This window comes from Elephas maximus, chromosome X (assembly GCF_024166365.1).
Source record: "Elephas maximus indicus isolate mEleMax1 chromosome X, mEleMax1 primary haplotype, whole genome shotgun sequence".
Classification (NCBI taxonomy): Eukaryota; Metazoa; Chordata; class Mammalia; order Proboscidea; family Elephantidae; genus Elephas; species Elephas maximus.
Genome location: NC_064846.1, coordinates 157,186,501 through 157,203,740, shown reverse-complemented (window position 1 = coordinate 157,203,740; position 17,240 = coordinate 157,186,501). Strand labels below are relative to the sequence as shown.

Below are 17,240 nucleotides of genomic sequence, written 5' to 3'. Positions count from 1 at the left end.
TTAATATTTCTAGAAAAGTTCTTTAAGTATGAAAAGCAGCACAATGCTTATAATTCTTGTTTCCTCAGACTATATGTCTATTTCAGGAATGTCAACATTACAACATTTGCAGAGTAAAGTGATATGATAGTTTTTTTTTTTTTTAAGGAAATGGCTGGCTGGTCCTTTCAGGCATTGTAGGGAATTTAAGCTTTATGATACCCATTGGCTTTAATCGACATCTTTCAGGTCTGAAAATTCATGAGTTAATCAAGTGGAGATGATTCTGGAGTAGCTCCACTACACCAGCTTACTTTGAGCAGCAGGTCATAATTATTTATTCCCTTTAACCCTCCACATAGCCCTGAAATAACATTTTGCTTCTTTGTGGGTATAGGAGATAAATACCATTTATCTTTCATTCTCATGGAATCCATTTTAGCTGCACTAATGTGCATTGAAGAAGTTTCTAACGTGACGGGAAATGTCAGCAAGAATGAAATTAATTGGGTGGTCATCCCTGAAGGTACATATTTAGGGTTTGGTTCTCAGAATTGTCACTTCATCAGCTTACTTAAAAATGGAGGATTTACTTCACTGCTCGGCTTGAGTCAAAAGTAATTTCTTTCCCTCAGGATCCCCTTTCTTTGACAGAAATGATTTTAAACCGGCTTCCCTATTAACTCATTCTAGTGTGACCAAACATGTCTGGATTCTCTTTCTCTAGCTTTTGAAAGAATATGCAAAAATACATCAAATGTCTATACAAATTGTAGCCCTGCCCAGAATTTTTGTTTGCAAAAACATTATGTATTGCATGGAACAGGAATGGTTTAATCTGTAGGATATGTGTGATAAAGCAATAAATATCCAATGGTTCTTTCATTCCATATTCCCTAGGCTATGTTTAAGAGTTGATAATTGCAGAAATTTAGCCTGATATATATCTGTTTTATGTAGTTCAAAGAAATCAGGGTAGCAATGTCTTTACCTTCAAATAATTACATTTCAGTATTATTCTCCCTTTGTATAACCTATTGTCTGATATAATTTCCTCCTCTTATATTTTGGGATTTGAAATTTATATGTGGCTTCTCCCTACCTTATCCATTAAATCCTTCCCCAAACACAGACTGCAGGAGTACCCCAAAGACACTACTTGTTTATTCATGGTGATCTTTGCTGAGCCAATAAGGAACTTAAAATCTTGTTGGGAGATAAGATGTGCAAATTCAAATGACTTCAGGGCCTAGACTGTTAACAAATATGTGACCTGGACCTGTCTAAACAATAGGGAGTGGTGGGGACTGTAGAGAACTGGTGATTACATATCCCACTTAAAGGAGTTCTAATTCAGTAATTTTTTTTTTTTAACCATTGTGCTGGGCAAGCAAAACATTTTTCTGGGAAAATTCGGTCTATTGGGGAGGACTTAGTCTGTGGACAGCCAACTTTTCAGTGCTCCAGTTATCTATTGATACATAACAAACCACCTAAAATTGAGTGAGTTAAAACAGCAATATTTATTTTTCTCTCTCTTCATTCTGGGGGCGACTAGGCTCATCTGGGTGGTTCTTACTCATGGTATTTCATGAAGTTGCAGTCAGAGAGTGGCTGGGGCTGGAGTCATCTCAAAGGCGTCCTCTCTTCCATGCCTACTAGTTGATACTGGAGCCATGTGGCCTCTACATGTGTACTGGGCTTTTTTAAGCATGTTGGCTGACCCAGAAAGTTCTAAGAGCAACTTCTTTGAGAGCAAGCGAGCGGGCAAGCAAGCAAGCAAGCCAGGAGCAGTTGTATCATCTTTTATTGTCTTACCTTGGAAACCACACAGTTTCATTTCCACTGCATTTTATTCTTTAGAAGTGAGTTGCTAAAGCAGGCCCGTATTCAGGGGAGAGGAATTTAGACTGTACCTACCTCTTAATGGTAGGAGTGTAAAAAAAATTTGCAAATACATTTTAAAACCCCGACAGGCAGCCTTTCATTAGAAAATAGCAAAGTTCAATGCCATTTAGTAGCCAAGTTGAGAAGCATCTGGATTTTTCCTCTTGATCCAAATAATAGACATACAAATGCTGGGTTCTTTCAGTCGTGTATTAGTTTTCTGTTGTTGCTGTAAGAAATTATCACAATTGCAGCAGCTTAAAATAAATCAAATTTATTATTTTATCGTTCTATAGGTCAGGGGAGCCTCAGGAAAGTAGGCCAGTCAGAAAGTTTTTGGTAAACATTAGGGTTTGTTGAAATGCTGTTGTTGTTAGGTGATGTCCAGTTGGTTCCTACCCATAGTGACCCTGTGTACAACAGAACGAAACACTGCCCAGTCCTGCGCCATCCTCACAATCGTTTTTGTGCTTGAGCCCATTGTTGCAGTCACTGTGTCAATCCATCTTGTTGGTTTCCCTCTTTTTCATTGACCTTCTAATTTACCAAACATGATGTCCAGAGACTGAGCCCTTCTGATAATATGTCCAAAGAATGTCTTGCTATCCTTGCTTCTAAGGAGCATTCTGGCTGTGCTTCTTCCAAGACAGATTTGTTCGTTCTTTTGGCAGTCAATGGTATATTTAATATTCTTCGCCAGCACCCTAATTCAAAGGTGTCAATTCTTCTTCAGTCTTCCTTATTCATTGTCTAGCTTTCGCATGCATATGAGGTGACTGAAAACACCATGGTTAGGGTCACACACACCTCAGTGCTCAAGGTGACATCTGTTTTTTTTTTTTTTAACACTTTAAAGAGGTCTTTTGCAGCAGATTTGCCCAAATGCGATGCATTATTTGATTTCTTGACTGCTGTTTCCAAGGGTGTTGATTGTGGATCCAAGTACAATGAAATCCTTGACAACTTCAATCTTTTCTCCATTTATCATGATGTTGCTTATTGGTCCAGTTGTGAGGATTTTTGTTTCCTTTATGTTGAGGTATAATCCATAGCAAAGGCTATAGTCTTTGATTTTCATCAGTGTTTCAAGTCCTCCTCACTTTCAACAAGAAAGGTTGTATCATCTGGGTAATGCAGGTTGTTAATGAGTTTTCCTCTGATCCTGATGCCCCGTTCTTTTTCATATAGTCCAGCTTCTCGGATTATTTGCTCAGCATACAGATTGAATAAGTATGGTGAAAGGATACAACCCTGACACACACCTTTCCTGACTTTAAATCACACAGTATCCCCTTGTTCTGTTCAAATGACTTCCTCTAGATCTATGTACAGGTTCTTCATGAGTACAATTAAGTGCTCTGGAATTCCCATTCTTCGCAGTGTTATCCATAATTTGTTATGATCCATATGGCCGAATGCCTTTGCATAGTCAATAAAACACAGGTAAACATCTTCCTGTTTTCTCCGCTTTCAGCCAAGATCCGCCTAACATCAGCAATGATATCCCTTGTTCCACATCCTGTTCTGAATCTGGGTTGAATTTCTGGCAGTTTCCCGTCGATGTATTGCTGCAACCATTTTTGAATTCTCTTCATTCAGCAAAATTTTACTTGTGTGCAATATTAATGATATTGTTCAATAATTTCCACATTTGGTTGGATCACCTTTCTTGGGAATAGGCATAAATATGGGTCTCTTCCAGTTTTTCCAGTCAGTTTGCCAGGTAGCTGTATTCCAAGTTTCTTGGCATAAATGAGCGAGCACTTCAAGCACTGCATCCATTTGTTGAAACATCTCAATTGGTATTCCATCAATTCTTGGTTGTTTTTCACCAATGTGTTCAGTGCAGCTTGGACTTCTTCCTTCAGTACCAACAATTCCTGATCATATGCCACCTCCTGAAATGGTTGAATGTCGACCAATTCTTTTTGGTATAGTGGCTCTGTATGTTCCTTCTATCTTCTTTTGATGCTTCCTGCATTGTTTAATATTTTCCTCATAGAATCCTTCGATATTGCAACTGGAGGCTTGAATCTTTTCTTGAGTTCTTTCAGCTTGAGAAATGCCAAGTGTGTTCTTCCCTTTTGGTTTTCTAACTCCAGGTCTTTGCACATGTCATTATAATACTTATCCCTAAATTTGAAGTTAAAGAATATATACTTGATGTAAATGAGTCTAGGTTTCAGTTTTGATGAGAGGGGAGGCACTTCCTTCATTTCCAGTAATGTTTCTAGATAATATTTAAGAGAAATGGCTTTGAAGTCAGACATACCAGACCTTGTGTAAGTATATAATGCTTGTAAGTCTCAGGGTCCTCTTCTGTGAAATGGGCTAATAATTCCTATAGTTGCTATAGAGAATAAACTACAAATGGAATAATAAGTGCACAGTGAATGTTAAAACCAAAAAACCAAACTCACTGCCATCGAGTCCATTCCAACTCATAGTGACCCTATAGGGTCGCTGTGACAGTGAATGTAAGGTAATAATAATAGAAGATGACATATTCATAAAATTCTTTACAGGTGGGAATAATGTATGAATGGGCCAACCAGAATCTCCCATGAATGAAAGGGTTTCCTACCTGTTCCATATTAGTTCAACATAACTTAGTCTATTAGTTTGAAATAATTATTTTCTAGTCAGACATAAATTAGTGAAATGATTATTCTAAAAAGGATTTATATAAGTTTATTTTTAAGCAGTTCAGCTTAAGAAGGATTGCTTGGTTTCAGTCACACAGGGTAGTGGCTGAAGCTTACAACCATCTAAGTCAGGGGTTGGCAAACTACAGCCTGTGGGCCAAATCTGACCTGCTGCCTGTTTTTGTACAGCCCATGAACTAAGAATGATTTTTTATAAACAAACATTTGTAGTCAATTTGATAATGGAAGCACTAACTTTGAATTACAATTAAGCAAAATATTATCCTCCCCCAAAGAATTACATTCTTCTTATTAGTAGTGTTATATTAAAAAAAAAAAAATTGTATGTAATCATTATTATTATTTTTGAATTTTGTCAATAAAAAACTTGTGGAAAATTTCTCTCTCCTTTATAGAAGTATCCACATAATATCCTCAGTTTTGCCTCTTTGCCTGCAAAGCCTGAAATAGTTAAGATCTGACTCTTTATAGAAAAAAAACAAATTACCAACTCCTGACCTATGTAACCTATTGTGCATTTAAGATGGAGCTGTAGACTCTTCATGGCTGGAAGAGGCTCCCTAAATCTCCTAGTACATTATCCTAAAACTGAATACCAGGAAGGCAGGTGACTTTTGCAATACAACCCCGTTAGTTAATATTAGGTCCCTGGGTGTCAGAAAATGTTAAGCCCTCAGTTGCTAACCAAAAGGTTGGAGGTTTGAGCCCACCCAGAAGTACCTTGGAAGAAAGTCCTGGCAGCCTACTTCTGAAGACTCAACCACTGAAAACCCTGTGGAGCACAATTCTCCATGGGGTTACCATGAGTTGGAATTAACTTAAGGGCCACTGGTTTGTTTTGTTCTTTGTTAGTAATAGAGGCTGTTCCCGTCACTAGATCTTTTGGTACTTAAGTAAGTACACTTTCCACGGAAGCAGATGGATCCTCTGGGTAGCATAGTTGTACCTTATTCATCTCTCTTTACATGACCCTATGTGTTACCACCAACCCCAAGCATTTTAATGAACAGGTCAGAAGTGATACAGCATGGAAATGCAGCCGTCCCATCAATTTATTGAGCAGCGTTGGGCAACCATCAGCTTATTGCTGTTTCCATCTGCAGGGAGAGCCCTTTAGAGCCTAGAATTTCTCATTAAAGCCCTTCCAGAAGCACTTGTGCTGACTTTTTCTGTTAATAACAATGACCCACAGGTATATTAATATATTCTTATCGAACTATGTTCAGTTTAGGATGAAATTGTTCATTGAGCAGAGCAATAGCCCTAAACTGAGGTGATCATTTACCTTTGTGCTCCACATCAGTCCAGCTGCATTGTATTTGTCCTTGCCACCCTTCTGCCTGTATAATGCTGATCACCCTGTGGCATTTGCTTCTTTTTCTCCAGGTGGTTCACAAATCCAACGACCGTCAATGCCTTCTACAGTGCATCCACCAACCAGATACGTAAGTACCTGGCTCCTTGTCTCCTTGCTAGTTGGGTACAAAATGGAAGGAGCTTTTCAGTGAATATAATTAAGGGTAGGGTCAAGGAAACCCTGGTGGCATAGTGGTTAAGTGCTACAGCTGCTAACCAAAGGGTCGGCAGTTCCAATCCGCCAGGCACTCCTTGGAAACTCTGTGGGGCAGTTCTACTCTGTCCTATAGGGTCACTATGAGTCGGAATCGACTCGACGGTACTGGGTTTGGTTAGGTTTTGGTTTATGTTACACTGAAATTTATGATATTTGAGATATTAATTCTAGCTAACATTCTTAATAATACTTCTTTTTGATACAATATGAATTACAATAATATTATGTGGAATATTCCATTGGTCAATAGAAAATTGTTCAGGTTACCCATTTTAAAAGAAATTATTTTATGATGTTATCTTTGGTCCATGCAAAAGAATATACATAACATATATCTTAGTATAGTATATAATATCGTATATAAGAAAACATGTGATAAAATAAATACATACCTATGAATCCACAACCCAACCAAGAACCCGGAACATTATCAATGTCATTGCATCTGCCCACGTCCCTCTCCCTTAACGGTAGAGGTAACCACCATTCAGATTTTTGTGTTTATCGTTTTCCTATTTTTAAATAAAATTTTAGACCATTTTATGTATATCTCCTTAAGCAGTAAATTGTTTATTTTTAGTTGCTTTTTTTTTAACATAATAAGTGATGTCGTACTGTATGCAATCCTCAGCAACTGTTTTTTTGTTCAACATGTTGTTTCTGTGATTTAGCCACATAGCATGTGGTAGTAGGTCATTTACTGTTGTACTGCTGATAGTTCTATGTGTTTTTTATCTTCAGTTTTTCGTATTATGAACAGCGCTGCTATGACTACTCTTGTACATGTCCCTTGATACACGTGCTTGGGGTATATACCTAGGAGTGGAATTCCTGGTTTCTAGGGTATGCAAGGAAACCCTGGTGGTGTAGCGGTTAAATGCTATGGCTGCTAACCAAGAGGTTGGCAGTTCGAATCTACCAGGCACTCCTTGGAAACTCTATGGTGCAGTTCTACACTGTCCTGTAGGGTCGCTATGAGTTGGAATTGACTCAGAGCGGCAATGGGTTTTGGTTAGGGTATGCAAATGCTCAGCTTTACCAGATAACAAACACCAAATGTTTTCTAAAATGGATGTTCCAAAGTGCAGAAGCATTACCATTGTGCCTCATTTTCATCAACACTTGGCATTGGGAGACTTAATTTTTGTTTTGTTTTAGTGAATGTAATAGATCAGCTCTTATGCAAGGAAAGGTGATGTGATAATCTCTTAGCCAGTGTTTCCACACGCACTTTCAAATGTCAGTGAATGCTTACTGCTCCTTTGGACACTTAAGTATATCCAGTAAGAGTTCTGCCTCCAAGGATCATCCCCTTTCAGCTCTTTTCTTGCCTGGAAAGGGCCGATCCAATTAGAGGTTTACTGAAGAAGCAGCCATTTCAGGGTAACCCAATGGTTTCGTGAGAGCTCATGGGAAGAGGGGTTTTGGAATGAACAATTTGAAGCAGTATTTTAATTAAGAGATTCAAGCTGTTTCTATTTTCCTAATGACCACTGCTCACTCTCATTGTAAATTACATTCCCAGGCAAGATGACAGGGAATCCTTTGGGTGACTTTTTTTTCCCCTCTTCTTTCTGATTTTCTAGACTACAAATTAAGACAGGTGGAGTTTTTCCTTATACATTTCCCCACTGGGTTCCCTGGGTTTCCCCATCCCCCCACCACTACCTTCTTTTTGCTTCACTGAAGAAGTGAAAAATTGAGGTGATTTTCTAAAATGAACATCTTTATTGATTAGGGACTGACTCTGACAGCATGTGGCCATCTGTTTAATCGGGTTTCACATCGAAGATGTAACTATACTTAGTATCGTGATTTATGAGAATTTCATTCTAGTTCCCATTATCATTTTCTGGTTTATGCCATTTAAGTCTACTTCTGCACGCAGTAGATACTTGTGTAGAAAACAGAAAAACCTGTAGTTCAGCTTTCTTTTTTTTTTTTTTTTGCAAATTCATGCTTGTGTGTGAAACCCTATGATTTGTGGCTGTTATTATGGATTGAATTATGTCCCCCCCATCCCCAAATATGTCTTGTAAATCCTAACCTCTATGCCTGTGATTATAATCCCATTTGGGTTTGGTTTATCTTTGTTATGCTAATGCCCAACCCAGTGCTGTGGAGTTGATTCCGACTTTTAGCGACCCTATAGGTCAGAGTAGAACTGCCCCACAGAGTTTCCAAGGAGCACCTGGTGGATTTGAACTGCCGACGCTTTGGTTAGCAGCCGTAGCACTTAACCTAATGAGGCAGGATTAATATAGGGTGTGCCTTGAGTCAATGTCTTTTGAGATATAAAAGAGATTCAAACAAGCAAGGAAGAAAGCAGAAATGGGGGAAGAGAGATGCCAAGCCACATGAAAGTCATCCTGGAGCAAAAGCTCAAAAGAGACCAGGACCTTCCTCCAAAGCCAACAGGGAGAGAAAGCTTTCCCCTAGAGCTGGCACCTTGAATTTGGAATGCTAGCCTCCTAAACTGTGAGAAAATACATTTCTGTCTGTTAAAGCCACTCATTTATGGTATTTCTATTATAGCAGCACTAGCTAACTAAGACCGTGGCCATCTTTCAATGTTAGATTTTTTTCAGGGTGGTTATAGTTCCTTATTTTTCTACACTTGTCAAGGAGGGTAGCAGTATCTTCATACGCAGAGTGTAGTGTGAAATAAGGATGGTTTAAACCTGCCATATGAGGAGTTATACTCAGGAGCTGTCACAGAATTTAATTATATTTGAATTAATAAGGTGGTTAAGAAAACAAGGAGCTGAGATTATTGGCGCCTAAGTCTATGCTTTTCTAACTTTGCAATAACTGCAAAATTGGTCTTCCTACTTTTAGTAGGGAAACCGTGAGATGCTTGGTAGGAGGCATTGAGTACCACTTATTACTTAAATGGCCTTGGGCAAGATATATTTCCTTTCTGAGCCTTATTGTCCTCATCTGCCATGTGTGGAAGTTACTTAGCTTGTAGGGTTTTTGGTGAGGATTTAATGAGATGAATTTGTGAAGAGCCCAGCCCATTGCCAAGGTCAGGGTTTGTGTTTCTAACACCGGCATGCCAATCATCCCCACCATATCCAGTGTGTTTGTTACAGGATAAACAGAAAAATATGGATACTGTAAAATATATATAAAACATTTGCCATTTTCACAATTTTTAAGTATAAAATTCAGTGACATTAACTACATTCACTATGTTGTGCAACCATCGCCACTATCCATTCCCAAATGTTTTTCATCACCCCACACAGAAACTCAGTGCCTCTTAAGCAGTAATGCCCCACTTCCCCTCCCCTAGCCCCTGGTAACCATTCATAAACTGTTGGCTCTATGCACTTGCCTAAGATACGGAAATTTGGGGGAAATATTTTGCATTTTTGCTCTCAAAAGATTTTGTAAATTAAAACAAAATTTTTGTATATTAAAACAAACAGTGCGCCCAATTTGGAAAAGTGTTTGGCCATTTGGTGATATCTCCTATCGCCCAGAAATTCCACTCCTGAGTATATACCATAGGTAATCGAATCCTTATGCCCACCAAAAGGCATGTACAGGAATGTTCATAGCAGCTTTATAGATGAACAGATTGGGGTATATTCATACAGTTAAATATTACACAGCGGTGTGTGTGCCCCACCCCACACTACCTATGAATGTACTGACTTACAACGGAGTTAAAGAACCCAAACACAAGAGAGTGCATACTGTATGATTCCATTTATATCAAGTTTAGGAATAGGCAAACTAATCTATGTGGTAGAGATTAAAATAATGACTATCATTTTGGGTGTATTGACTGGGAGTGAGCAAGCACTGGAAATGTTCTTTATCTTTTTTTTTCTTTTTTATTGTACTTTAGATGAAGGTTTACAGAATAAACTAACTTCTCATTAAGCAGTTAGTACACATATTGTTTTACGACATTGGTTAACAACCCCACAACAGGTCAGCACTCTCCCTTCTTGACCTTGGGTTCCCTATTACCAGCTTTCCTGTCCCTTCCTGCCTTCTCATCCTTGCCCCTGGGCTAGTGTGCCCCTTTAGTCTTGTTTTGTTTTATGGGCCTGTCTAATCTTTGGCTGAAGGGTAAACCTCGGGAATGACTTCATTACTGGGCTGAAAGGGTGTCCGGGGGCCATACTCTCAGGGATTCTCCAGTCTGTCGGGCCAGTAAATCTGATCTTTCTTGTGTGTGTATATGTGAATTTGAATTTTGTTCTACATTTTTCTCCAGCTCTGTCCGGGACCCTCTATTGTGATCCCTGTCAGAGCAGTCAGTGGTGGTAGCCAGGTATCATCTCGTTGTACTAGACTCAGTCTGGTGGATGCCGTGGTAGTTGTGGTCCTTTAGTCCTTTGGACTAGTCTTTGCCCTGTGTCTTCAGTTTTCTTCATTCTCCCTTGCTCCCAAAGGGGGTGAGACCAGTGGAGTATCTTAGATATCTTAGATGGCCACACACAGGCTTTTAAGACCCCAGACTGGAAACATTCTCTATCCTGATCTTGCAGGTGGATCACAGACAAGTGATATGTGTGCAAAGACTCATTTGCTCTACTCTTAAGATGTGTACTGTATGTAAGAGACACCTCAACATAAACAGTAACATCCCCCTCCCCCCAGAAACATTTTTGAACAGTGTGTGATATGCATAGACATTTTAGGTGTATAACAGATTGCCTCAGGCCAAGCCTCCAGAGGTATAGACCAGGGATTGGCAAACTTTTTCTGTAAAGAGCCAGATAGTAAACATTTTTGTCTTTGCAGGTCATACAGTCTGTGTTGCAATTACTCAACCTTCCACTGCAGCCACAGACAATTCATCAATGAATCAGCATAGGTATATATATTCCAATAAAACTTTATTTATAAAAACAGAAAGCAGAATGGATTTAGTCCCCTGGACTGTAGTTTGCCTACCCCTGGTGAGAGGATGGGATCCAGGGAGCCATCGAAGAGTGTTCAAGCCAGTTTCGATGGTTCTTTGTATCTAATCAGGTGGTGGAAGCTGGGAGTAAACAGCTCACATTTGGTTTTCACTTCTACTAACATGGACTGATCTTTAGAATAAAATTCATTTCACGTATTCAGTATAGAATGAGTATCTGTAAACTGCCTCATTTCAATATTTGTTTTCATTTTCATTCATCTCAAATCATATTAGCAAATTATCTTAAGCAAATAAAACCTTGGCCTGAAAACAAGCATGGCCTAAGGGCTAAAACCAATGATTTTATTATCTTTGTTGTCATATACAAGGGATTTGGTTGATGTAGTTTAATCACAGATATTCTGCTAAAGAAGATAAGCCTTTGTCCAGAGGCTGTGATTATGCTGTTATCAAACTATAGAATTAATCTTGAAATCAAATATAGATTTATTTTGCTGCTAAGGAAATAACTGTGTTTCATACTGGGAGACTTTCTTATACTTTGTTGACTGCCTAAAACCATAAAGTGGAAGCCAAGTTAGCAAATACTCACCTTTGGCATCTATTGGGATTTAATAAAATTAAATCCCAGAATCCACTTGACACTCTGGAGATCTGGGGAAATAAGGCTCACATCTATGATTTGGGAGTGGTCTTCCATAGTTTTGGAGGGGAGGTTGCATGGTTGGCAAAAAAAAATATAACGTGTGCGTTATTTGTGGAAAATGCGGTAGTTCATGTTTATTTAGAAAATCTAGAAACTTTTCAGATAAAGTAAAAAAAATTAACAAGATAATATCACCATTTAAAGATGTTGTTGTTAGGTGCTGTTGAGTTGGTTCTGACTCATGGTGACCCAATGTACAATAGAATGAAACATTGCCCAGTCCTGCACCATCCTCACAATTTTTGCGATGTTTGAGCCCATTGTTGCAGTCATTGTGTCAATCCATCTCATTGAAGGTCTTCCTCTTTTTCGCTGATCCTCTACCAAGTATGATATCCCTCTCCAGGGACTGGTCTCTCCTGATAACATGTCCAAAGTACGTGAGACTAAGTCTTGCCATCCTCTCTTCTAAGGAGCATTCAGGCTGTACTTCTTCCAAGACAGATTTGTTTGTTCTACGGTATATTCAATATTCTTTGAATATTCCAGGGTATATTCATTTGTTCTCTGCTATAGTCAATATTCTTTGCCAACACCATAATTCAAATGCATCAATTATTTTTCAGTCTTTCTTCATTTAAAGATAGCCATGGTTAATAATTTTGTTGTATACCTCTCAAACTTATGTTTATTTATAAATATTTTAAAATGTAAATTAAATATCGACTCACTGATACTATTGCTTTTTTCCACTGAAAATTGTATGTACCTGAATATTTTTCTCCATTTATCACATATTCTTCTAAGTCATCATGCATAATATTGCACTAAATAAAAAAGTACCTTTATTTCTTTAATTTCCTACTAATGGGCATTTAGGTTGTTTCAATATTGTTAAGAAAAAAAACTTTGTGATGATAAGTTTTGTAGCTAAGTCTTTGTGAATATCTGAGGCTATTTAGGAAAAATTTCTAGAAGTGGAGAAATCGCTGAGTCAAATGGCATACCCAACTCAAGGGTTTTAAAGTACATGTTACCCAGCTTACCTTTAGAAAAGTGGTACCGATTTCTATTTCCACTAAAGTAGATGGGATGGCTTACTTGTAATGTTATGCATCTTAAAGGTGCCGTTGGGTAAATGGCTGCTTGGAGGAGATGAATAAGGAGACTCTGTTTTTGTCCGATTATTATGGTTAATCACATTATCTGACACCCAGGTGTGGATCAATGAACCCACACAACCTAGATCAGTGCCACAAGTGTCCTTTTTGAATACCTAGGACAGCAATTATATGTAAGAAAGGGCCTGTTGGAATATGAGTAGAATATGAGATACTGAGCTTCACAGAGGGAGAAAATGAGTGTTTTCTCTGCCAGATGTTGAACTATAGCAGTGGTTCTCCAAGTGTGGTCCCTGACCAGCAGCATCAACATCACCTGGGAACTTGTGATAAATGGGTACTATACGGCCCCACCTCAGACCTACTGAAGCAGGAACTCTGGGGATGGGGCCTAGCAATTGGTTTTAATAAGATTTTAACCCCCAAACCTCCGCAAGATGCCAAAGTTTGAGAACCACTGAGCTATAAAAATGCAGCAAGTGTGGAAAAGGTCAAACTAGGTTGGGTAAAGGAAGGATGACCAACTTATCCTGGTTTGCCTGGGACTTTCTTGGTTTTAGCGCTAAAAGTCCTACATTCTGGAAACCCCTTCAGTCCTGGGCACACCAGGACAGCTAGTTACCCTAGCAAAGGAGGGGGTTTCTCTTTGTGGCAGCCTAAAGGTAATTATGGCAGAAAATAATACAAGGGCCAGAAGAGCAGGTTTCAAGATGGAGGGCAGATTTTAGAAGCTCCTTTCTGCTTGTCAGTTCTAGGTTGATAGATGTGGTGGCAGGAGGTTACCTGCAGGAAGCCAGCAGATGGCTAAGGCATCTTGCTGAATCCCTTGACATGAGTCACAGCTGTTAGAGCCCGATACATTCTGGAAAGGGAAAGGTTGGCATTCACCAAACCTCTGCAAGATGCCAAACTGAAAAAAAAAAAAGCCACTATTAATCTTAGCAGTGGTGACAATGAAATCCCTTCACAGCAAAAAAAAAAGTGCTTTGTAATTGTAGCAATTTTCATATCCCAACTGATGGCCCCCTAGATTCTAGAAGAATGGTATCTGGCTCATCTGATTGCAGGAACTAATCCTGAGTAAGATGCAACACTCATTCTCTTTCAGAGTGCATATTCATCCTGGATTTCCCAAGGCAGTTTCAATTAAAAAAAAAAGAGTCATAATTTACAGGCAATGCAAAATTTCAGTTTTGAAAGTGTAGTCCACAAAAATATAATAAAAATATCTAATCATATGTTATATGCATGGGGTTGAGGAGAGGGGAAGAAAGGAGAATGAGACAGAAAATCTGATTTATAGATCAGTCAAGTTAAGTATAAGCGATTCCTTATTTTCTGAAACCTGTGATTCTAAATCCTGTTTGCATATTAGAATCACTTGGGGAGGCTTTTTAAAATACTGATATCCAGGGCTCCATCCCAGAGATTGTGACTTAACAGGGCTGGGGCAGGGGCTCCGGCATGGGTATTTTTTAAAAAAAACTCTCCAAGGGACTCTAATGTGCAGCTAGGACTGAGAATCCTTGTCCTGACCTAAACCAGCGGGTCTCAAACTTTAGCGTGCACAAGAATAACCCCAAGGGTGTGTTGAAAACTCTGGACCCCGCCTCCAGAGTTCCTGATTCAGAAGACCTAGAGTAAGACCCAATAATTTTCATCTCAAACAAGTGCCCAGGAGGAGCTGATGCTGCTGGGACCACACTTTGAGATCCAATGCCCTAAACCATTCCTACTTCAAACCTCCAACTGATCTTACAAACCATATCTTTTATCCATCAATATAGGCATGTGTGTAAATACACCCCTCTCCCCAAAACCCCTACACATGAACTCCCCTGTATCCAGGATTTCTTTTTTCTACTGAGTTAAAAATATATTTAAATTAAAAAAAATACACTTTACAGAGCCTTGGTATATCTTCTTTTATAGGTCTTTCAAAATAGAATTTTTTTCTGGCTATGTCATTTCTCCATCAGTATATTGTAGGTTCGTTGAGGACGTTTGTGTGTTCAAAGCTGGCTCATGTAATAACATAGGTGTTCAGTAATTGTTAGTTACATATAGAAATTACATCATTATAACCAAACTCAACTATTCCCATTACTTTTTATAATGAGACTTAAATATGCTAACATTTCCCAATTAGGATGATAGAACATATTCACTTAGTGAACTATAGCACTAGGAACTATTGCACAGAACAAGTAAAATAATCAAATACATAAGCATAAGGTAACTACAAGTGAATCTCACCAAGAAGTATAATAATATTGCCAAGATTATATATCAGCAATATTGTTGTGTGCCGTCAAGTCGATTCTGACTCATAGCAACCCTAAATGACAGAGCAGAACTGCCCCATAGGGTTTCCTAGGCTGTCATCTTTGAGAGCAGATCACTAGGTTTTGTCTCCCATGGAGCCACTGGGTGAGTTCAAACTGCCAGCCTTCCAGTTAGCAGCCAAGTGCTTAACCATTGTACCGCCAGGGCTCCTATATCAGCAGTAAGCCCTGAAATGTAGATTGACCCATGGATTAGTTCAGTAATATAAGAACACACTTAAGGCTTTTGAAAAAAACTGTCATAACATGTACTAGAATAAGGCCACATTAATGATCAATAAATCCATACAAAAGACCAAGCATTCTATAACTTGATAAAACTAATAATGCGATAGAATATATTGATATAGTTATCTCTTAGAAAAGATATCAAAGACACCCATACCAAAAGAAAACAGACACAGATACACACTCATTGGAATACCCAAGTATATCTCTGGTGAAAGCAGCCGCAGCAAATATGGAAACGATTTAATTCAATAAAACAGTTGAATGTCTCCTTTGATCTACACATTCTCCAGCCCATTGGATTCTCCTTTAGAATTTTCTCTCTTGTCAACTTCTTTTGGGCTGAACTTACTTTGTCATTTGCCCTTGGCTGTGCCACTTCTACCCTGGAAGCTGCTGAAGGGAACCAACTGCACAAATTTGGTAATGCTAATTCCTTCAAAAGAGTCAAAAGAGATATAGAACTTAAGAATGAAATACTCCCAAATTCAGATGAGTTCAAGTCTCCCAGCATCATGTTAGTGAATTTACAAAAGCTTGCTATAGAGAAAGGGGAAAAGTGAGCTTTCTGGATTTTAAAGACTGGCAATTCAAGTTGGAGGCCTGGTTAAATCTGAGCCAACATGGAAACAACAGGAAAAGGTGCATGAGTTCAACTCACCATTGTCTTAATATAATCAGTTTTTGTGTCAATATAAAAAAGGAAAAATTTTGAAGTAACACAAAACTTTGGAAGGTAATGCTTTTTTAAAATATCTGCTATATGATAATTTTATTGAATCATACACCTGTGGATATGGAACTTAAAATTAATGTGACAGTTAACTGAAAGCATACAAAGAATGTAGGTAAAAGAGATTAGTTAAATATTCTCAGGGCCAAAGGACTCTATCCAATTTTCTCTGTCCAGCATATGCCACAATCACAAATAGGGAGAATATTCTACTTTTGTTCCTTGGGGTTAGGAGGATACAGGAGAGATAGAACTTGCTTCAAACTGGGGAAAGCTTTTCATCTTGTTAATAATATCTGCATTCTGCTGGGAACTTTACTGGGAAAAAATGTGCTGACCTCAAAACTACACTAGTTCTGCCATGGTATCAAGAGAAAAGTAGAGGGTCAGTGAAAAAGAGGAAGACTCTCAACGAGGTGGACTGACACAGTGGCTGCAACAGTGGGCTCAAGCACGGCAATAATTTTGAGGATGGAGCAGGACCGGGAAAAGTTTCATTCTGTTGTACAGAGGGTCGCTATGAGCTGGAACTGACTTGACGGCACCTAACAATAACAACAGCATCAAGAGAATGGAGCCAGCGAAGTCCCTGATCCAGAAAGAAAACAGAAACCAGAGCTTGAATAATGAAACATATCCCAGATCTAGTATTGAATATGCAAACTTCAAGAATAGTACATTGGTACTTTGTGTTATACTTTGCTAACAAGATGAAATGATAGTGATAGGTAGTGTTTCAACCCCACTCACCCCTTTGAGTTTCACACTGTACAGCATCCATTCATTCAACAAATATTTATTGTATGTTTACCGTGTGCTAGGTGTTGTTATAGCTCTGAGGATATAGCAGTGAAAGTATAGTAAAAATAAGTGAAAATCCCTATTCTTATGGAGCTTACATTCTAGTTGGGGGAAGACACAATAATTTATGCAAAATAAGTAAAATGTAGAGTGTCATGTTGTTGTTGTCGGGTGCTGTCAAGTCCATTCTGGCTCATAGTGACCCTATATGATAGAGTAGAACTTTCCCATAGGGTTTTCTTGGCTGTAATCTTTTCAGGAGAAGATCAATAGATCTTTCTTCTGCAGAGTGACTAAGGTGGGTTCAAACTGCCAACTTTCAGTTAGCAACTGAGTGCCTAACCATTGCGCCACCAGGACTCCTTAGATGGTG

General features: G+C 38.7%; 1 protein-coding gene across 3 annotated transcripts in view; it reads left to right on the top strand.

The window, feature by feature from the left end:
- The window catches only part of PHEX (phosphate regulating endopeptidase X-linked), a 243,611-nt gene that overhangs the window by 186,749 nt on the left and 39,622 nt on the right, over positions 1 to 17,240 (top strand). For all 3 annotated transcript variants that reach the window (XM_049871405.1, XM_049871406.1, XM_049871408.1), the window contains one exon: positions 5,919 to 5,977. In XM_049871405.1, coding sequence (XP_049727362.1) covers positions 5,919 to 5,977 — 59 coding nt within the window. The remainder of the gene's footprint in view (positions 1 to 5,918; positions 5,978 to 17,240) is intronic.